The sequence below is a fragment of the Zingiber officinale genome, chromosome 6B, assembly GCF_018446385.1.
Source record: "Zingiber officinale cultivar Zhangliang chromosome 6B, Zo_v1.1, whole genome shotgun sequence".
NCBI classification, from domain to species: Eukaryota; Viridiplantae; Streptophyta; class Magnoliopsida; order Zingiberales; family Zingiberaceae; genus Zingiber; species Zingiber officinale.
The window spans coordinates 100,881,056-100,904,638 of record NC_055996.1 but is presented as its reverse complement, the minus strand read 5'-3'; the positions used below and the strand labels follow the sequence as shown (position 1 = coordinate 100,904,638).

Genomic DNA, 23,583 nt, shown 5'->3' with positions numbered 1-23,583 from the left:
AGGGGAAATAGAATCCTTTTGTGCACTAATCTAGTTGCATTTCAAGAGAAATTTGTGCCCTAGGTAGATATGTATTCAAAAATATTATTTTAATGTGTTTGACAGAGGGTTTAAGTTGCTTTTGTTCAAATGGCTTGTGTGCACAAAGCTTGTAGGAGCTTGGTTGGCTGATAGCTCATGAAGTCCATTGAAGTTTGAAGGATGGAATGAGACATCTAAGGGGTCACAGGAAGATGAGCTAGCAGGAGACCGCTTGGTAAAGTCAAGCTGCAGATGGTAAGGTCTTAAGTGAGTTGTGAGAGTGGAGTGATTTGTACTTTGGGTTCAGTAAGATTCTAAATTAGGCATAAGTCTTGGGCTAAGTCAATTAAGGAGTCGACTAAAGTTGAATTTACTGCAAACAGAATATTTCTGGTTGCTTTATGTTCAGGCTCAGTCGATTGAGCAATAGACTAATGTGCTCTGGTTGAGTAGACTGAGTTATTATTTGAATTTGAAAAAGAAGACCACTTGATGAAGATCTTATCTACAGGAGTTAACTAATGTGGCTTTAAGTTAACTAGGTTGGATTTGAGTTGACTGACAGATCAACTAGAGACCACAGTTGGCTGGCAGATATCAATTCTGTGATATAAGTTTCTGCTGAAGGGTGGCTTAAATGAGTCAATTGACATAAAATATAGAACTATCGGAGTTTATCCATGACCCCTTGGAGGGCTATAAAAGGATAACCAAAGTCAGCTCATTCTCAATCATTCTACAACTCCACTTTGTCGTATTTTAATTCTTTTATAACTTTACATGTTTAGAGTTTAAAGTCTACCTTTAAGCTCATATTTGTTTATGTACAACTATCGATTTTTCTTATCCTTATAAACAGTTTTCTGCAAGGATTCACTAACTTCAAAGGGATTCAAAAAAGAGAAAATATAGTAGGTCTTCAAGGAGTGACTCACCTTAAGAGTCCATAGATCGTGGAGTAGAAACTAGAGGTTCCAAACCACAAATCATTATCAGCGCGCTTGTGCTTGTTTTGTTTTTTTTTTTTTTTAATTTCTGTTGCATTTATCTTCGCAAGAGAAAGGAATTTTATTTTTCAGGTCATGCACTATTAAGAATGACATGCAATAAAGGAACTCATAGCACAATTAACTTTGCTTCAAATGGAGGAACTCCATAAAGGAACTCAGCACAATACACCCAAGCTCCAAATATCCACACTAGCATCATGTTGAACACTCTCCACTACGACAAAGTATATGGATGAAAAGAATATAAGTTGAGGCAAAACTTATTAGACAATAATATAGAACAATTTGACATGCAATACCCATTTCAGGGGGAAGGTAATCAAGTGTTCCACACATGGTCTGCCTACGATTGAATGTGTGGACTGACCACCCAAAATCTGCAATTTTCAGCTCACCCTATAACACCAAGAATGTATTTTGTAAAAATTTTAATCACTGCATGCAAGGCAAAACAATAACAGTTACACTTAGCTGGAGACCAATCAATAAATTCTCTGGCTTAATATCTCTGTGTAATCGTGCTAACGATGCAATGTACTGAAAAGTTAACACAATACGCAAATCAACAGAAGGGAAGGGGGAAAACAGATGTACTGAATTGGCACAAAAGAGGAACCAGAAATCAAGATGTATGGACTAATTAAGAAATGTACAACACAGGCGTACTTGTGTATTTATTAAAAACTGAATGCTAAACATAAATGATTAGTGTCAATTTACAGATAAAACAAAACTCATGCAATAATAAATATAAGCATGTTTGTGAGAATCCACAATAATTTGGAGTGATAAACAAATGTATAACTCGTGCACATACATGTGGCAAAAGGTGATTTGCTCGCCCCCAGCGCCCCCGCCAACCCGTCCCTAGGCCAACACGGAGGAGGAACTCGTGCACATACATAAAGTTAGAGAAAATGGTGTAAGTAGATGATTATTCTGTCACTCATTGTAAGATACACAAAGCAATAGTTAAGCATGTTAGCAAAGAACTATGGTAAACATGAGCTGCATATTCTAAACACGAGCCTGTGAAACAAATGATAATCTAGGATAACTATGGTGGGAAAACAGAATCCAACTAAAATGTAACAACAACGTTATAGCTTAGAGCTTTCTGAAACCAGATCATAGAAGCATCCATATAGGTGTAGGATATTTGGGTGACTGGAGGTGGCTCTGAATTTTAACTTCTCGCCGGAGCTGATGCTCAACTTAAGATTGTTTGAGCTGGCTCTTGAAGAGCACTTTTAGTGCCACAATATGGTTACTCTGTTCACCAGTTTGATATTTAAAATTCAAGAATAAAATAACAGGATCAAACAAACAGCAAAACAAACCCTACAATGCTATGTATTTAATAATAAATTCATTATATGCAAAATTCTAGAGGGCATGCCAGTGCAAATTTCAAGCCTTGAATTATTCACAACTTGCACATATTTATTATTAGTTTTAAGGAGGTTCATAAGATAAAACTGTGATGGGTGATTCAATAACTCATACCCTATTTTCCCTTGCCAGATAAACATGGCCAAACTTTCCTCTTCCTGATGCTTTGTAAGAAAAAAAATCGTACAAAATGAAAACCTCACAGTGATGCTCGGAGAAGATATCGAAGAATAACTTATCGTCAGAAGAACAATCATGAACGAATCAAAAAGCTCTTCAAGATTCATAAACCAAATCTCACAAAGGTATGTTCCTCTTCATCAATTACTTGCTCACCACTTCTACCTTTCGATTCCTTGGACGCCTCTTATATAAAGGCAAGCGATAATAATGTCGCTCATAAAGGTAGAAGATGAAAGGTCGTGCTCATAAAGGAGGAAGAAGAAGGGGAAGAGACACCCTTTCATCTTCGTAACTCCTACATCTTCCACTAGTCCAAGTCAATCCATAAAGGTTAACTAGTCACATAGACTATATTATAATCAAGTCATAAAGACTAGAACAAAATATTAATTAGTCATAAAGGCCAGAACAAAACATTAATTAGTCACAAAGACCAAATAAGAACATCCAATCCATACTTTAGGGAAAATGGTTTATATGACAGCAAGCACACTAAGCAATTATTGCTAAGAAGATCATTACATCTTACATAGATGCTCTATAGAACGAATCAGATACATCAATAACTTGCTTTTACCTCAGATTAAATTATTTACATCAATATGAGCATCTCTAGTCCCACATATTGACTATCATGTCGAGAACATGTACCACATCTCCAATCAATACAATTATTAACAATCACATTTTAAGTACTCAACAAAAAAATATAATTGGTCAACCAGTGAATAAATACCAAAGATGTAAATCAATATTAATCTTCCTTTTTAGATAGAATCTATTCATTTTAATCGGTCGCTTTCCTAGTTATGCTCCATAAACTGAATCATTCATAACCAATAGAAAACATGCTAAAGTAGCAGACACTAATTAGAACTTCAAGTAGATAGCTAAATAGTCACTTAGGGTAAGATTGAGATTAACTTATAATCTCAAGAGTCTCACATAGTAGAGAAGTAGAGATCCATTCTCTTACTACCCTTATTATCACCATAGGACATGTGGTATGAATCAAATGCTACAATGTTATTCTCTTTACTAAAAAGAGTGTATGTTTAGCTTAAAATTTAACATCGTACAGATTTCGATATATACATACCTAATGTCTAATCTCGAATTTAACACATGAATTTCAATCTGGCCTTAAGCAGATTCAGTAAATGATAGGTTCATTTACTCCAATCATTACATAAATGATCTCATTTTGACAAAATTATCAAGACGACCTTAACTTATGAGTATGTCTTATTCACAACTACATAAACTGATTTATAAGTAACGGTCTTACCTCTATTTATACTTAACAAAGATGATTGACCATGTGAATGGACCAATCTCAACCTGCAAACATGCTTATCGAGACTTTATTCAAATGTAACAAAGACATTTTACAATGTGTTATATTTTACGAAGTCACAAAGACTTCTCATATATTTGAAATGACTTTTAGTCAATGACTTAGTAAAATGATCTGCAAGTATAATATGTGTAGGGGTATATTTAAAACTTATCTATTTCTTAATCCCTTAAAAATTATATTTAATTTCTATATGCTTGTCTTTGCTGTGATATTTGGGATCCTTAGAAAAAGTTATAGCAGCTTGATTGTCATAGTACAAGCCAAGCCACATCCGCTGCGTAAGTCACACGGCTTCATTGTCGATAAGGCTACACAAGCCAAACCACATAGCTTCCATTGTTGACAAGGCTACATAAGTCTACTTCTTGTTATTCCATAAGATAGTAAAATGACTTCCCATATCCTTGAAATAACTCTTTAGTCAATGAATTAGTAAAATAATCTGCAAGTATAGTACGTGTAGGGATATATTTAAGCCTTATCTATTTCTTATCAACAATAGCCCTTACAAAATTATATTTAATCTCTATATGCTTGCCTTTGCTGTGATATTTGGGATTCTTAGAAAAAATTATAGCAGCTTGATTGTCACAATACAAGCCAAGCCACATTTGCTGCATAAGTCCCGCGGGTTCCATTGTCGACAAGGCTACACAAGCCAAGCCACAAAGCTTTCATTGTTGACAAGGCTACATAAGTCTGCTTCTTGCTATTCCATGAGATGGTGCCACCATTCAGCAAAAAGTCATAGCCAGATGAAAATTTTTTGTCATCAAGGTCTCCTACCTAATATGCATCTATATATCCCTTCAGACTAATATTAGATCCTTAGAAACAGATACAATAATCTGTTATCCCTTTGACGTATCTTAATATCCTCTTCACTATTTTCAGTGTCTCGATTCTGGGTTTAACTAGAAACGGTTAACTAAACCAACAACATAGCTTCTATTAGGACGAGTATACAACATAATGTACATCAAACTACCAATAACATTGGCATATGATTTTTCCTTCATTTCGGCTATTTCTTCAGGAGTCTTGGCATACATACTTTTGCTTAGAACAATACCTTTCACTGAGCGTGTTTGTTCAATATTACAATCTAGCATATTGAAGCTGATCCTGTCCGAATCGCCGAACCAAAGGACGCTGGGCACGTGGCGCGATCCTAGTCGATGGAGTGGATCTCCGGCTGGTCGAATGAAGCTCCGGCGATCCTGCACAAAAGTCGAGCCGGGAAGGGATTCCCGGCGGCGACCCTCCGACGCTCAAGTCAGGTAAGCGGTGGAAAAAGTGGCTGCCAAGCTTGTATTATGCGTACCTTTTGAGAAGTAAGAGGCTCCTTATATAGGGCAGGGAAGGAACTAATGCACGTCCACCGAGGTGCATACGTGTCAGCAACCCATACCTTGGTATGCACTTGTCAGAGCTTACTCGACACCATACCGCTACAACCGAGACGTCACGGGACAACAGACACCCCGTCGCCGATTAGAGTGGCGTAGCATACGACTGACTACCGTTAAGATGTTCCCGCTTTTACCCACCGCCGGCCGGACGTCCGTCCGACGATCGCGAAGAACGCCGTCCGGACGGCCTTAATTCCGTCCCCCGATCGGGCGAAGAACGCCGTCCGACGGCTTAATTCCTCGCCGTGGCACGCCCTTCCGCCGGCCATCAGGTATCGTTTATTTGAAGGCTTGAACCTCGGTCCCTACCGGTGCTTTTACTACGATGTCCTTTCTTCCAAGTCCGGCGGCCGTCTTCTCCGGCGGTTCATCGGGCCTCGACCTCCCGTGGCGTTAGCCTCGTTATGGGTTCCTGATTCTTACCACGGATCACTTGCCTTCCCCTCGAGTCTAGTCGAAGGAGGCGGTCGGCCCGAGTGATCGACTGAGCAATGTTCATTGCATTAGGCCGCTCGGCCAGCCTAAGGATGCTTATCCGTTCGGCAGATCTATCCGTCCGACGATATCTTGTCCGTGCCTTGTTTTCGGAATCCACGTCCACTGTTCTCCCATACTACCCATCACGTGCTCGCGCATTGCAGGGGAGCTCATTAAACGCGGCTAGTAACGTCGACACGCGGCGATCGCGGCGTCAACGACGGCGGTTGCGTCACTTCCGGGACGAACATTGTTTGAAATGGACGGCTAGATGACAACCTCGATATTAATGACTGGATCGGACGGTGGAGATTGCCTCCCGTGATATAAAGCCTCGACTGCTTTCCGCCGATTGGCCCTCCTCGCTTCAGACACTGTTGCTCCTCCTTCACGACGACTTGTGCTCAGTTCCGGCGACCATACGGCTTCTTCCGACCATCTCCCTCGCTTGTAAGACCCTTTTTCTCGACGCTTTCTTCTCGCTAATCGCCTCTCAACCGATTTCCCCATTCCTTGCTTGAACTTTCCCTCGTCCCGTATCCTTATTTGTCGACCACGACTAGCACCTCAGCCCGACCGGGCTCGGTCTGCATCGAACACGGAAAGCTTCGACGAGGAGGACGCCTACCACCCGAGCCTATGACTGCCGATCGACCACCAAATAGTGTTAGCCACACCGGCCGATCGGCTCACGATCCGCCGCCCGAGACTGTTGTTTTCTTCCGAGACCAATTTACGCCGGACTTCGCTTTCCACCCCACAAGTTTTTCTTAAGTTTGCAATTATTTCCGCATTCCGCTCGGCCGTAGTTCCCAACTCTATTAGGTTACCGAGCGGAGTGATAATTTTATTCAAACCGAACTGATCCCCTTAAAACCAAAACTTTCCACTACTTTTTATCCCAAGCAAGTCGGTGGGGCACCTTTGTTTTCCAGTCTAGGATAGGCTTCCTTTTGAATAATACGCCAGCTCCAACAAACATCGAAGGAGCATTTTTCTATATACGCTTTCCGAACGGCCAACTTTTCGCACCAGTGGCAGATGACGGCGATGCCGAGCTCGGCAAATTTAGAGGTGACGCTGCCTACCTTCATGCAGCCGCCAGCGCTATCATATCGACAAGCTACTCCTCCGGGAGTAATGCACATATTCGGCTGTCCTCTACCACACCGATCCGCCCTGCAGCATGAGTAAGTTTCCTTATCTTCCCATTTGTTTTGTTCTAACTGATTTATTTTTCTGCTGCCGAAGTCATGTGGCGCGCAAAGCTACCGAGAAGCTCAAACGCGCCCAGATTGAGGCGGTGACGAACAAGGAGGCCGCGAACGGGCCTCTGCTCCCTGATCCGGCCGAAGAAGGTGAGGGACACCAACTGCCCCGAAGCCTCGACGCCCTCACGTGACGAGGCCGCGGCACATAGAACCTCCCACCGGCCGAGGTGGAGGGCCGTCGCCGATGACGTGCACTCGAAACGCCGACGACAGTCCGCCCGCCTACACTGATGAGCCCCAACCCGAGCGGAGCGCGGGTGCACCGGTGCTGTCCCGGACGGTTTCCCTCGAGAGTACCCCACCCTCGTGGTTCTCCGAGGGCCGCCGAGGTGCCGTCCTCCACCTTCAAGAACTTTCGCCAGACGCGTCGCTTAGCTTCCTCCTCGTCCACCGGGCCGGTATTCTCGAGCCGAGCAGCTCGAACTTAATAAAGACCGTCCTGCGCCTCCCGTCGGCATGGCTGCTGCCGATCGGCCTGGTCCCCGAGCAGCAGATTACCCCGACGGACCCTCTTGCACAGCTTGGATAGACGCCGGCCGAATAAAGATGACTCCGGCAGCTCGGTGACAAGAACTCCAACAGCCACCGGATATGTTCTCCTTTTTGTTTGCATATTTGAATTAAGTTTTAACCGCGCACATTCACGGGCGTAATCAGGAGCAGATCGCTATTAGCGATCGATTGGCCGAACGAAGATGCTAAAAGCTGCGGGGGATATAATGGGCAGTCGACGGCCGCTCTGGAGAAGTCCCAAAAACTGCTGGATGCCGAGCGGAAAAGGGCGTCCGATCTGGCAAGCAAGGTCGTTCGGCTTGAGGCGATGCTCAAGCAACGGGATAAGGAGATCAAAACGGCGACCACTCGGAAGCAACAGGCCATCAATGATATGGATCGCATGAAGGTGGAGATCAGGGGGCTGGAGCAACGCATCAAAGACTTGGACGCCCTGCTGACCACCGAGAAGGAGAGCCGCTCGGCTGATCTCCAGAGATTTGATGGGGACTTGAAGGAGCTTCAAGCTGCCAGTGATGCCGCCCACGCCGCGCTCAAGAAATACCAAGAGGGGGAGTCGGCCCGCTCGGATGAAGTGAAGAAGGCGTTCCTCCGCTCGGAAGACTTCGGAGAGAAGTTTACCGACAAGATATCCCTCACTTTCGAGGAGGCAATCAAGGCGGCGGTGGGCTATCTGAAGACCAAAGGCCATGTGCCTGCCGAGCTGACCATTCCCCCCGAGGATCTAGCGAGCGTGATGGACACCATCCCCGACGCTCTTTTTGATTTTGATGTGTGAGGAGCGTTTTTGTAAACTTTTTTGAATTCCCGCCGTTCGGCCCGGCTTATCTCTGTAATGACTTTTTTTTGCTTGCATAGTAAATAATCTTCTGTTCCTTTCACTTTTTATTTTGGCAAGAAATTTTTCCTTCGTCACAACCAAGTGTTCTTTAAAACTCTTCCGCTAGGCACCACGCGAATTGTCCTTAATGTCTTTCATCATGCGACTAAGCAGCCGCTCAGTGCGCGAACGTCGCTTGTTAACTTGTGTGTCCTTTTAATTCCGATTAACCATCTTTTGCTTCGCGCCTCACCTCAAAGGGGTTTTCGATGGATTTTCGCATGCGAGCCGCTCGGACGTTTACAGACACCGGCTCGTCTCTCTATCTTTAACGACGGAGCTCGTCGGTCTTCCGCTCGGACGTTTATAGACGCCGGCTCGTCTCTCGATCTTTAACGTCGGAGCTCGACGGTCTTCCGCTCGGACGTTTATAGACGCCGGCTCGTCTCTCTATCTTTAACGACGGAGCTCGTCGGTCTTCCGCTCGGACGTTTATAGACGCCGGCTCGTCTCTCGATCTTTAACGACGCTTGCCGGCGCGGATATGGGCGGTCGTCGCCTTATCGCTGCTGCTGATATCCCTTGAGCCGTTCGGCCCTCATACCAAATTTATCTGCTCGATCTTTAACGACGGAGCTCGTCGGCGCGGATATTTATAGCCGGTCGGCGCGGCTCTCGATTTTTAACGACGGAGCTCGTCGGCGCGGATATTTATAGGCGGCCGGCGCGGCTCTCGATCTTTAACGACGGAGCTCGTCGGCGCGGATATTTATAGCCGTTCGGCGCGGCTCTCGATCTTTAACGACGGAGCTCGTCGGCGCGGATATTTATAGCCGGTCGGCGCGGCTCTCGATCTTTAACGACGGAGCTCGTCGGCGCGGATATTTATAGCCGGTCGGCGCGGCTCTCGATCTTTAACGACGGAGCTCGTCGGCCTTTCAAGGCTAACTCCTTACCATGTCGAGCGGACTGGGCCTTCGTATCATATCCCGCGATTGATCAATCAATATTTATGCCCGGCCGAACAGCACGGGTTATTTGCTTACAAGTCTTTAAACATATAAACCTCCCGGCCGATCGGCTCAGGGGCCTTCACGTAGTAAGTCATTCGGCGGAGAATGCTCAATGTGTTTTCATCTTTTTGCTTCCTGCATTACAGGTACATAGGCGACTAGCATATACACAAAAATGGATTACATTCGTGCACCTTTCATCCAGCTCGATAAGGCTGGAGATAATTTGCACTCCACGGTCGATCCAGCTGTCGTCCGGCTTCATCTTCCAAGTAATAGGCTCCCGAGCGGAGCTTTTCAATAACTTTGAAGGGACTTGCCCACGGTGCCTCCAGTTTGCCTACGTCGCCGACCGGCCTGACTTTCTTCCAGACGAGATCGCCGACCTGGAATGATCTGGGGATTACTCGACGGTTGTAGTTCTGCTTCATCCGCTGTCGGTATGCCATCAGCCGAACGGACGCCTTGGCTCGCTCCTCTTCGACCAAATCCAGCTCCATGTCCCTCCATTCGGCGTTGCCATCATCATAGTTCTGGATCCGGACGGACTCAACGCCGACTTCCACCTGAATGACTGCCTCGCCGCCGTACACCAAATGGAACGGTGTGGCGCCCGTCCCTTCCTTTGGCGTTGTTCGGATGGCCCACAAGACGCCCGGCACTTCATCCGGCCAACTTCCTCCCAAATGGTCGAGCCGAGTACGCAAAATACGAAGGATTTCCCGATTGGCTACTTCGGCTTGACCGTTGCTCTGGGGATAGGCCACGGACGTGAAGTGTTGTTCGATGCCGTAGCTTTTGCACCAATCCTCTAGCACCTTCCCTGTGAACTGTCGCCCGTTGTCGGAAACCAATCGGCGAGGGATGCCGAATCGACAGACGATGTGTTGCCAGATGAATTTTTTAACCATCTGTTCGGTGATCTTTGCCAGCGGCTCGGCCTCCACCCACTTGGAAAAATAGTCGACCGCCACTAGTAAAAATTTCCTCTGCCCGGTCGCCATCGGAAATGGACCGACAATATTCATTCCCCATTGATCGAACAGGCATGAAACGGTTGATGCCTTCATTTCTTCGGCCGGTCGGTGGGAGAAGTTATGATATTTCTGGCACGAAAGGCACATCGGTGGGAGAAGTTATGATATTTCTGGCACGAAAGGCATGTAGATACTGTCCGAGCGGCGTAAAGTCAAAAGTACGGAGATGCTCTTGCCAAGGCGAGCCGCGCGCCCATGCCCGACGATACTGTTTCGGAGGATGTAGGCCGAGTCCTCCGAGTTCACGTCAACAGCAGGCGAGAGAAAGCTTTCTTGTAGAGTTGATCGCCGACCCTCCTTCTTAGCAGCCGTGCTCATACTCACTGGATGGTGTGGCGCCCGGCGGAGGAACTCTATGATGGGTGTCCGCCGCGCTTGGAAATGTAAGGCCTTCCATCCGGTCGACGTGCGCCACCCAAAGATTTTTTAATTCTGAATGACGAACGACGTTATTGAGCTCGCGAGTTAACTCATCACCGCTGATTTTACGCTCTGGGTATCTTCTCAATAACTTCTCTAAAATCAGCCTTGAGTTTCTCGAAGGCTTCAGCAGAGCTTGAGCCGAGCGCTATTGATTTCAAGGTACCAGAGAGTTCGTTGCCCTTCCTGTGAATCCGGTGAAGAGTGACCCGACCGGCCACCATGACCGGAAGTCGCCCGACCGAGGGCCTCGTACTGCTTCATTATTGGTAGCTTTATAATCCAGACGGATAAGTGCATCTTCTCTTCTTGGGGAGATAACAATATCCACTTCCGAGCCGTGTGGACGACCCATCCACGTATATTCTCCACATAGCTTGGTTCCGGCCTTTGCACTTCATCACAAAATCGGCCAAGGATTGAGCTTGATCGCCGAGCGGGGCTGGTATTGGATGTCAATTCACTCAACTCCGTGGTCCATTTGATGAGCCGTCCGGATGCCTCTGGATTTAGTGAAGCACGTCAGCGGCTATTGGTTTTAAACGATTGTCGCCGGAAGTATGGGCGAAGCGAGCGGCGAGAACGAGCTTTTCGAGCCGGTGTAGCGAGATTCATCTTTTAAAATGTGACTAAGGAAATACATGTTCTTCTCCGCTCGACCTCTAAAGCTGGGCCGATTGCGTACTCGGTTGAAGACAAGTATATATGAAGTGGCTCACCAGATGGCTACACACGGAGGGAGTTCGGTATGCCTCAAATCTTGAACGCGGCGTTCTTCGTCGGTGAAATTTTGTAGCTTTGCGTAAGATCTTGAAAAAGGAAGGCTCGGTCGGCGGTTTTGGAGATGAACCTAGAGCAGGCGGTTATCCGACCCAAACTGCACCTCCTTGTATTTCTTGGGCGGCGTATCTTGTAGAGCTTTCACCTTGTCGATTTGCTTGATTCCCGTTCGGTCACTATATACCCCTGAAACGCCCTCCTTAACAGGCACTTCGGGATTTAACTTGACTCCGTACTTGCCAGTGTTCGGAAGGTTTCCTCCATGTCTTTGAAGAGATCGGACGGACGGACTTAATGAGAATGTCGTCCACATAAACTTCTAGATTCCGCCCGATCTGATTATTCATCAAACGCTGATATGTGGCTCCTGCGTTCTTGATCCGAACGGCATAACATTATAGCGTTACATCGGTCGTTGGTTGACTTTTCTTGATCTTCGCGGCACTTGGTGATAGCCCGGTAGGCGTCGAGCATCTGATTAATTCATGACCAGGTAGTAGAGTCCACCAGTGATCTATCCGGCGAAGGATAAAAATCTTCTACGGCCTTTGTTAAGATCCGAAAATCTACACACTCTCCATTTGTTGCGGCTTGGAGACTAATACCACGTTTGCTAGCCACTGAACCGCACCTCGCGTATATGACCGGCTTCGGAAGCTTTTCCACCTCCCTCGGATGATGACATTCTATTGATGAAATCTCTTTTCTTTGCTTCCAAGCGTCCGGTCGGACATGTAACTCATGTTGCGCGATGCTCGGCGTCCGGGCAGCTCATGTGTCGACAGACGAAGACATCATGATTTCTTCCGAGGCATGGATCAACTCCTCTTTCGCTTCTCCTCCGGATCGAACGCAATAAAAGTTGTGGCCTCCGATCGGGTGTGAATCTGCACTTCCTCTTTTCTTCATAAATTAAAGTGGGTGGCTTTTCGGTGATGGCGTTTACCTCGATCAGGCGTTTTCCGTGGATTCTGCTCGGACCATCTCAATGTAACATCGCCGAGCTGCTAGCTGATCTCCACCTTTATCTGTCCTCCGGGAACTTGATCTTCGATGAAAGTTGGGGCGAGACGCCTTGGAATTTGGCGAGCCGGTCGTCCCAAAACGTTGTGGGGCGAGGGAGAGTCGAACCACCACAGTTTATTGTTCTTATCCTCTGGCTCTTCTCAGCGAGGTAGCCAGTGGATCTGGTAGGCCGAACCGTTGCAGTGAACCCGTAGGCGGAGTCGTCGTGGGTAGCTTCGGCTCGATCGATTTCCGGTGATCGAACGCCCTCTTGAACATGATGTTGACCGAGCTCCCTGTGTAACAAATACGCGATGAATAGTGTAATTGGCTATTACCGCTTTGATGAGCGTCGTCGTGGGGTACTTCCCTCCCAGTCCCGGGCCGAAACTAATTTCGGGTCCTTCCGCTCGTTCTCGGCTGCAGCCGATTGCATGAATCTGGAGCTGCCGGGCGCCTTTCTAGCTCGGTTGGAGTCTCCTCCGGTCGACCCGCCAGCAATAACGTTTCTCGCCTCGAGTATCGATTATTTCTTGGGCCCGGACGGTTGCTGCTCTCTGGGCCTTCGGCGATTCTCCTTCTTTGGCGTCACGAGAGAAGGTTGGGTTTGCTGCTTTCATACTTGTTTATCGTTTTTTACTAAGTCCGTCATTCCGGGGCGCAGGATGAGCCACGAAGGGAAGCCTTCGACAATCCCTTATGTTGTGGGTATCCGTCCGGTGGAAGGAGGCGAACATCGGTCCATCTCTTCTTTATCTTGGACCGAGCGGCGTACCTCTTGCATGGGACCTAACGCTGGGGGTTGGATTGTTTCACCCTTGGTCCTGGGCGGTGATGACGAGCGAGTTGTTTCCGCTCGGACGGAGGAGGCCGCTCGGTGAGTTTCTTTTACGGCTGCTTCACGCTTCTTCGTTGATGTATTCATTCGCCCGGTGTAACATGTGATCTGGGCGGCTTTCGGATAATGATCGGAAGAAATCTCCATCCACTAGGTCTTGTGTGAAGGCATTCATCATAGTTTCCGAGGTGGCCGTTGGAATGTCCATCGCCACTTGGTTGAATCATTGGATGTAAGCTACGAGCGGATCACGGGCTCCTGCTTGATGGCGAGCAGGCTAACACTTGTTTTCTGGCGTCTGCTGGCGAAGTGGTGGAGGAAGGCCGTTGGAAGTCCATGAAGCTTGTGATGGATCCGTCCGTCAACCTCCGAAACCTTGGGCCGATCCCGAGAGAGTGGTAAGAAAACTCGGCACTTTACTCCATATCTGTATTGATGGAGGTTGCCGTGTTATCAAACTTACCGGATGATCATCCGGGTCGGTTGATCCATTATACTCGCCGATCGTCGGAGGCAATGCTTAGGCGGAGGGTCTCGTAGAATAGCCTCCGAAAATTGGCGATTGATCCGCTCGGCGATGCTTCCGCTCGGGGTTTCCCCTTCTATCGTCTAAATCAGGCATTTCATCGAAGAAGACCCCTATCTCAGCGAGTTGAGTGCGGCCTCGAGTGCGGAGCGAGCAGGTGAAATCGCGGCGGTGGCGGTGGTGCTTAGCTCGGCCACGAATCGATGTTGCTTCTTTGCTCCGCTCGGACGGCGGCTTCATTTTTGCTCCAGCTTGGCGGCCCTTATCTCGATCAGGGCGTCGAGTTCCTCGATCGAAAGTGTCACCGCGTGTTGTCGTCCGGCCTCGTCCATTGTTTCCGATCGGATGCGGAGCGTTCCCGACGGGGAGGCGCGGGTGAGGGTGGTCGACGATGACGGGGACGTAGACGTAGGGGTGGTGGTCGCACGGTTCGAGCAGGCCAGGAGAAATCGGACGGTCGTGCGATTTTGGCCGGCGGCCAAGTCGGTGGCGGTGGATGAGATCGGGGTATATCCAAGCGGGGTTCAGGAGTAAGGAGGTGAAGCTGGGCTAAGTATGAGAACGAGGGTGGGGCTTCGTGTGGGCGATACCTTGGTATGCACTTGTCAGAGAGCTTACCTGACACCATACTGCTACAGTCCGAGCATGCCTTCGATAGGCCAACAGGACACCCTGCTGTCAGATTAGGAGTGTGGCGTAGCCATATGACTTGACGGCTGTTAGAAGATGTTCCCGTCTTTTACCCACCGCCCGGCCGGGACGTACGTCCGGACGGCCGGGCGAAGAACGTCGTCCGGACGGCCTTAATTTCCGTCCCGGCCGACCGGGCGAAGAACGTCGTCCGGACGGCCTTAATTCCCTGCGCCGGCCGGGCGGCACGTCCTTCCACTCGGTCATTGTGTACTGTTTCATTTGAGCGTCGGAACCCTGGTCCCTACCAGGGTGCTTTTTACTACCAGATGTCCCTTTCTTCCAAGTCCGGTCGGCTCGTCCTTCTCCGGCGGGCCACTGGGCCCTTTGACCTCCCCGTGGCGTTAGCCCCTCGTTATGGGGTTCCGGATTCTTACCACCGGATCAGAAGCATTGTAACATTTTAGTGATATAAGCCTCTTGAAACAAACCCTTCCTTTTTGATTGATTTCTAATGATATTTACTCATAAAATGTACTCAACTTCTTTCCTTATCTATTATATCAAATTATAATAAAAGTCATGATTTGATTTCTTTTACTTATTCCCAATAGCTCCTCGGCCCAAAGGAAGATCGACTAAATCTCAAACTTGATTCTTTCTCATTGACTCTATTTTCTCATCCATTACAACTTTCTATTTTTCTCTAACTGAGCATCTTAATGCTTCCTCAACTGTTCGAAGTTCATCATCGTCAACTGGGAGTGTCATTAATGCTTCATTCTCAATATCAAACCATTTCTAAGGTTTAATCTTACGAACACTTCTTCATAAGTTGAGTTATTAAGAAGTCAACTCATGACTTGCCAAATTACTCCCACTGGGTTGACTAGATTCAAGCATCTCTCGTAATTCCTGTTTGTTGATAAAGGAACATTATCCTATTGCAAATAAATGAATTATTTTATTAACTTCATCTCTTGTTGGGAATTCAGTTTCAAGAAAAATAGCATCTCTTGACTCTATTTCAGAAATAATTCCATCTTGTTGTTCACCAATGAAAATATAACCCTTAGATGTATCAGAATAACTTACAAAGATACACTTCTTACCTCTGAGTCCTAATTTTCTATATTCGTAAGTCTTATCATGAACGTAGGCAGCTAACCCCCAACATCTCAGATTACTCAAATCTGACAACATTCATATAAAGTAGATGGAACAGATTTAGAAGGCATTCGGTTAAGGATATAGGTTGCAGCTAATAACACATCTCCCTAATAAGAAATAGACAAATTAGCTTGAGCCATCATAGACCTAACCATATCTAGAAGGTTTTGATTTTTTCTTTCAGCAACCTAATTTTGTTGTGGAGTTTCAGGGATAGTTAGCTGTCTAATGATCCCTTTCTTATTACACATTGTCTTGAACTGATCAGACAAATATTCACATACACGGTTAGTGCGTAAGGTCTTAATCTAATGTTCTAATTGATTCTCAACTTCGTTCAAGTAACAATTGAAGCAATCTAATACTTCAGATTTGTGAGAAATCAACTACACATAACCAAAGTGTGTGAAGTCATCAATAAATGTAATGAAATAAGAACTTCCTCAAGTATTTTAGAAAAATAAAAAACATGTTCTTAGTTTTCAGAGAAGACGAGGAATTGGTCGTTAGAGGATAGGATATACCGACGCCAGATTTAAGACGGATCGGGATAATCTGCAATCACAGCAAGATTATAAGTTTTGTTTAAATGGTGCAATTGTTTGTCGAAGGAGTTTCAAGTAGGAAACACTTGCTGATTCAACAGCTGAGTCCAAGTACATAGCAACTTCAGAGGCAGCAAAGGAAGCTATGTGGATCAAGAATATAGTGGAGCTTGAAGTGGTTCATCGAGTTGTGCTATACTGTGACAATAATGTGGCCATTGCACAGGCAAAGGAGCTAAAGTCTCACCAAGGAGACAAGCATGTACTGAGAAAGTATCACCTCCTCAGAGAGATTGTTCAGAAGGGTGATGTGTTGGTTAGCAGAGTAGATACCAGCAAGAACATCGCAGACCCACTCACAAAGATCTTACCTCTACAGAAACATAAGACCCATGTGAGGAGCCTAGGACTGAGAGTCTATAGTGTTTGGCAATAGTGCAAGTGAGAGATTGTTAGTGTACGCACTTATGTGTCAAGACACTCCTTATGTATTTTGTCAATAATTATTTCATAAAGGTAAGTATTTATCGTTAATTATTTACTTTTCTGTACGTATATGATTAATGATAAAGTTTCATGGATTAATGAGTATATTAATCTGAAAGCAATCCTTGATCGGATAGATATATATTTAGATCAACACTGAGTATGACTAAGTCGTGATAGACCGAGAGATGGATATCCAAGTTGTACTTGGAGTGTCTTGAGTTTAGAGGTACACTAGATACGACCCGCTTAAGAGGAGATCACATATTAAGCATCATTGGTCATTTCTCTTATAAATGAGTGTAATTGATCTTTTGACTTGAGACCTTCATTTATTCTATACGTGAAATTATGTACTTTGACACCGTTAAAAGTAGTCTTTAATCAGATTATGATTAATACGGTTGTTGGGTGTATAACAAGGCGTAGAGAGAATAGTGTTGAGTCAATAGAGGATTCATCACTCTCTTGGATTAGTAGTTAACATCCATCCTCACCTCTTAATAGAGATATCAGTGACTCAATATCCATGGCCATAGGAGGAGTCTATTATATCTTGAAAATTAAGTAAAACAATTAATTTAGTGATAATGCATAATATATCAAATTAATTAGGATGTAGGCTTAGATGAAAAGATTGAATTATATAGTAATCAATTGTTCATGGTGGTTTATGTTGGATCGAAAAGAATTTAGATATCTCCACAATAGCATGATATTGTCCACTTTGGGCCTAAGCCCTCATAGTTTTGCTCTTGGGCTCTCCCCAAAATGCCTCACGCCAATAGAGATATCTTTTCTCTTATAAACCCATGATCTTTCCCATGTGTTTTCAATATGGGACTATGTTTGCAACCTTGCAACCCCAACAGTTTATAATTCATAACTAATATTTTATCACGTGGAGTTCTAAGGATAGTTAGACAACTAACCATTTGATAAGACTATTAGAGCTGAATCACCATTGTAATTAATTCATTCGGATATTTGTGATCCAATGAATGTGAAGGAAAGAAATGTTCTAATTTCATTACATTTATTTATGATTTCACACGTTTTGGTCATGTATATTTGATTTCTCACAAATCTGAAGTATTAGATTGCTTCAATCATTACTTGAATGAAGTTGAGAATCAATTAGAACATAATGTTAAGACCTTATGCGCTAACTGTATTGGTGAATATTTGTCTGATCAGTTCAAGACAATGTGTAATGAGAAAGGGATCATTAGACAATTATCCCTAAAACTCTACAACAAAATAGGGTTGCTGAAATATTAGATAGCTAACCATTAAATAAGGCTATTAGAGCTGAATCACCATTGCAATTAATCCACTCGGATATTTATGGTCCAATGTAGGAGTTACGAAGATGAAAGGGTGTCTCTTCCCCTTCTTCCTCCTTTATAAGTGACCCTTCATCTTCCACCTTTATGAATGATTTTTTTGTCGATTGCCTTTATATAAGAGTCGTGCAAGGAATCGAAAGGTAGAGGTGGTGAGCAAGTAATCGGCAAAGAAGAACATACCTTTGTGGGATTTAGTTTGTGAATTCTAAAAAGCTTTCCGATTCGTTCGTCTTCCAACGGCAAGTTATTCTTCGATATCTTCTCCGATCTTCTTCTCCGAGCATCACTGTGAGTTTTTCATTTTGTATGAATCGTTTTCTTATGAAGCAACAATGGTATCAGAGCTATAATGCTTGAGAAGAAGAAAGCCCCCCTCGTCAGCGTCTGTGTTGCACGTCGATAACTGAGCCTTTTACTTGGCAACAAAAAGGGGAAACTCTGTTTTTCTCCGTCGCTGCGACCACGTCGAGCCACTGTCGACTGACGTCTGCCGTCGAAAAATGCTCGATGATCAATGATCGGAGCAGAGGTTGTCAAATCGTGTTCATCGCGATGGATAGGTCGAGGTAGAGAAGAACAATTTACTGTTCCTCCATCAAAAACTTTTGAGAAAAAGTTTGATTTTAAAAAAAACATGTTAGATGAAACACGTGAAGAAAAAAAAATTGAAGAGAAAGTTTTTTTTTATGGTAAAATTAATTGAAAAAAAATAAACTTTGTGTTTTAATTTTTCAATTAATTATGCTTATTTTTGTTTGGATTTGCATGATTAGAGTAGATTGGTTTAATCTGAACCAGTCAAGTTCATTTGAACTAGACTATATTAAATTGGGTTGATCCAAGTTGAACCCCGATTTGGTTCAAACTATTGGTTGATTTAACCAGATCAATAAGGATAGTTTAACTAAATGGACTTAGATTAAATAAAATCAACTGAATCTCTTAATTTGATTAGTTCTAATGAGGACAACAGACAAAGTTAATGCTAAATCCCAATCGACTGATCCAGTGTGTGAGTCAATTGGAACTCCTAAAAAAAATATGTTTTTCTTATTTGCTTATGGATTCTGTATATTTTTTCATACATATGTGAGAATTGAATTTGATCGGTTTTATTACTAGTTTATCGATTTTATACTGGCATTATTATTTTATACCACAGACAATAAACACGATGACTAGTCGTAATATACGACAACATGAGATTTGGGAGGAGATTAAGGAGCTTGATTATGACCCGGTTCATGGAGTCAAATAGTTTATTGGTCGACTCGATTAGTTGTTCTGGAAACTCAAGCGAGAAGGGTTTCCAATTCTGGACAAACAGAAAATGGGCTCTGGTTCAGTCACTATCGGGACTTCTTAGTGATATCAATCACTATTGGGACATCTTAGTGATACAGCACACTAACTATGAGATCGTTCTAAAAGGCGCATCTCATATTCAAAGATGTGCATGGATTTACTTTATTTAGCATGGGATCCTAAAAAATCAGAAGAGTTTAAATCAGAAGAGAATCCAGAGGAGGATCCCAAAGAATCTGACCACGAAGAATCTAGAAATAGACCCCGAAGATTCTAAGGAGAATTTAGAAATGGATCTCGAAGAATCCGAGGATTCAAAAGAAGATCTTGAAGAATCAGAGGAGGATCCAGAAGAGATTGTGGAGGATCTATTAAATATGAATCTGATAAATAATTCTGAAGTTGATCTTGCCTTCATTGAGTCCGGGATGAACGAGATAGTATTGTCCACTGCACTAATATTTTTTCTAGTGGGAGTGATGCTAGCTTATTTATGGTATTAGTGTTTTGTTATTGTACAAACAATTTTAGCTTAATTAGTTTTTATGAAAATAATGTAGTGGAAATTGTTTTTTTTGTACAAACAGTGCTATATTTTATGAAAGACAGTTAAGTTATGTGTTAACTAACTTGATTATAATTAGTTCATATTTAATAATTCGTTCATGTGGAAATGATTAGTTCGTTTTATTTTTTGATTAGTTCATTTGATAGGATGTATGTGATAGAATTGATTAATGTACAAATGATGAGTGAAAACGTAGTCATCACTTGAGTTTGTAAACCAACTCAAATTACATTAAGTCAATTGCTAATTGCATAGGTATGAATTACACAATAACTAAATAATATATTTATTTATAGATTATGACGACTAAGAACATCATAGTTGAACTCAATAAGGAAAAAAAAATTATACGGAGATAAGTACAAAATCTGACACCTCAAAATACAATATGTTCTTGAGTTTGTAAATCAGTTCGTGCAAGAACTGGCTGATGGTTCTATAACACATCACAAACATGACTTTGATGCCTATAGGGCATGGAAAAGGAAGGACTCCACTATAAAACTGCTGTGATGCCTTAGGGCATGAAAAAGGAAGGACTCAACCATAGAACTAATTAATATTCCCACAGCAATTCTTTGGTGGAGTCTTTCCTTTTTCATGCCCTATAGGCATCAAAGTCACTTCTCAAGAACGTATTGTACCTTGAGGTGCTAAATTTTATAGTTATCGGCATATAATTTCTCTCCCTTATTGAGTTCAACTATAATGTTCTTAGTCATCAACTCGTCATAATCTATAAATAAACATATTATTTAGTTATTCAGTGTAACTCATATGTATGCAACTAACAATTGACTCGATATAATTTGAGTTGGTTTACAAAGTTAAGTGATAACTATGTTTCCCCTCATCATTTGTATGATCCAATCTAATCAACATTGATCGATGTCATCACATACATCCCATCAAATGAACTAATTAAAAAATTAAACGAATTAATGATCATTTCCACATGAAATGATCATTAAATATAAACTAATCATAAAAAATGAACTAATCATGATCAAATTAGTTAACACATAACTTAACTGTTTTCATAAAATATAACATTGTTCACACGAAACAATAATTTCCATTACATTATTTTTAGAAAAACTAATTGAGCTAAAACTGTTCGTACATAACAATAATAACAAAACACTAATACCATATATAAGTTAGCATCACTCCTACTAGAAAAAATACTAGTGCAATCAAGGTAATACTATCCCATTCATCCCAGACTCACTAAAGTCGAGATTAGCCTCAAAATTATTCATCAGATTCATTGGATCCTCCACACACTCTTCCGGATCCTCCTATAATTTTTCAGGATCTTCTTCTGAATCCTCTTCAGATTCTTCGAAATCTATTTCTAGATCCTTCTCAGATTTTTCGGGATATATTTCTAGATCCTCCTCAAATTCTTCAGGGTCAGATTCTTCAGGATCCTCCTTTGAATCCTTTTATGATTCTTTAGGATCCCATGCTAAATGAAGTAAATGCTTGCACATCTCTAAATATGAGATGCACCTTTTAGAACGATCCTATAGTTGGTGTGCGAGCCCATCTTCTGTGTTTGTCCAGGACTAGAAACCCTTCTAGCTCAAGTTTCCAGACCAACCGATCAAGCCGACCAATAAGTCATTCGACTCCATGAAACGGGTCATAATTAAGCTCCTTAATCTCCTCCCAAAGCTCATGTTGTTGTATATTGCGACTAGTCATCGTGTACATTGTTCGTAGTATCTGGAATTAAAAATAATAATGCTAGTACAAAACCGACAAACCAGTAACAAAATCGGTCAAATTCAATTCTCACATATGTATGGAAAAATATACAAGGTCCATGAGCAAATAAGAAAAACATTTTCTTTGAGGAGTTCCAGTTGACTGACACATAGGCTCGGTGGATTGGGAAATCTTATCCTTAGTATTAGCTTATCCCCTTGTCCTCATTAGAACTAATTAAATTGGAAGATTCAGTTGGTTTTGTTTAATCTAAGCTCATTTAATTGAATCATCTTTATTGATCTAGTTAAACCAACCAATGGTTTGAATCAATTCGGAGTTCAGCTTGGACCAACCTAATTTGATATAGTCTAGTTCAAATGAATTAGACCGGTTAGGATTGAACCAATATTCTCTAATCATGCAAATCCAAACAAAAATAAATATAATTAATTGAAAAATTAAAACACAGTTTAATTTTTTCAATTAATTTTACCATACAAAAAAAACTTTCTGTTCAATTTTTTTTCTTCACGCATTTTATCTAACGCGTTTTTTAAAATCAAACTTTTTCTCAAAAGTTTTTAACGGAGGAACAATAAACAGTTACTGTTCTTCTTCTCTGTCGTGACATATTCATTGCGATGAACACGATTTGACAACCCCTACTTCCGATAACCAGTCATCGAGCATTTTTCGACACCGAGAGAAAGGCTCGATCACCGCAGTCATCGAAATGCAACACAGACATCAGCGAGGGGGGATTTCTTCTTCTCAAGCATTATAGCTTTGATACCATTGTTGCTTCATAAGAAAAAGATTTGTACAAAATGAAAAACTCACAGTGATGCTCAGAGAAGAAGATCGGAGAAGATCTCGAAGAATAACTTGCCGTCGAAAAATGATCACGAACGAATTAGAAAGCTCTTCAGAATTTATAAACCAAATCCCACATAGGTATGTTCTTTTTCGCCGATTACTTGCTCACCATCTCTACCTTTCGATTACTTGGACACCTCTTATATAAAGGCAAGCCACAATAAAGTCGCTCATAAAGGAGGAAGATGAAGGGTTGATCCTAAAGGAGGAAAAAGAAGTGGAAGAGGCACCAGGGCTTCCCTATATCGAAATCACTAAGCATCCATCCCTTCTCCTTTGGTGAAGCCTTGGAAGGAGACTGTATTGAGAGGTCGATTAAATTTTAGACTGAACAGTGCAAAAAGAAAATAATGCCATATGAAAAACAACACAGTGAGAAGGGAAAGACCAAAATTTGTAGACAAAGCAAAAGCTTCTGAGAAAAAAATTATAATCAAACTGGAAAATCCATCTGATAGCACCACTAAATCCAATTCAACTATTCAAGAATCGTAACAAGAACACAAACCTAATGAATTCAATATTAAAAAACTCAACAAAACCAACAAATCTCCAAGCCTAGACGAACAAATGAACAGATAAAACTAGAAGAAAGTATAAATAATGTGGCAGCTGAACCTGATGGCGAGGAGAAGATCACCCCCAAACCCTAATCGTGGAAGGATATCCGACAAAAACCACAGGGATCGAGAAAAACAATTCACGAGTACTACCTCCGATTCCTGCTGCGATTCCGCGACGACGGCCATCGAAGAGAGGGATTGAGCAGCAACAGAGGAGACGGCGGAGGAGATTGACTCGCTGGTGGAAGGCGAATCCCGACGCGAGGCGACGGGAAAAAAAAATGGCGGAAATGGCAT

General features: G+C 43.2%; 1 protein-coding gene across 1 annotated transcript; it reads right to left on the bottom strand.

Annotated features, from left to right (window-relative positions):
- Positions 1-1,148: 1,148 nt before the first annotated feature.
- On the bottom strand, positions 1,149-23,583 carry LOC121991289 (serine/threonine-protein kinase GG21441-like). Its single transcript, XM_042545304.1, has 3 exons — positions 23,437-23,583; positions 1,497-1,568; positions 1,149-1,427 (listed from the first exon to the last, which is right to left on the bottom strand). The coding sequence occupies exons 1-3, from the start codon at positions 23,581-23,583 to the stop codon at positions 1,227-1,229; spliced, it is 420 nt and encodes a 139-aa protein (XP_042401238.1). The 3' UTR covers positions 1,149-1,226.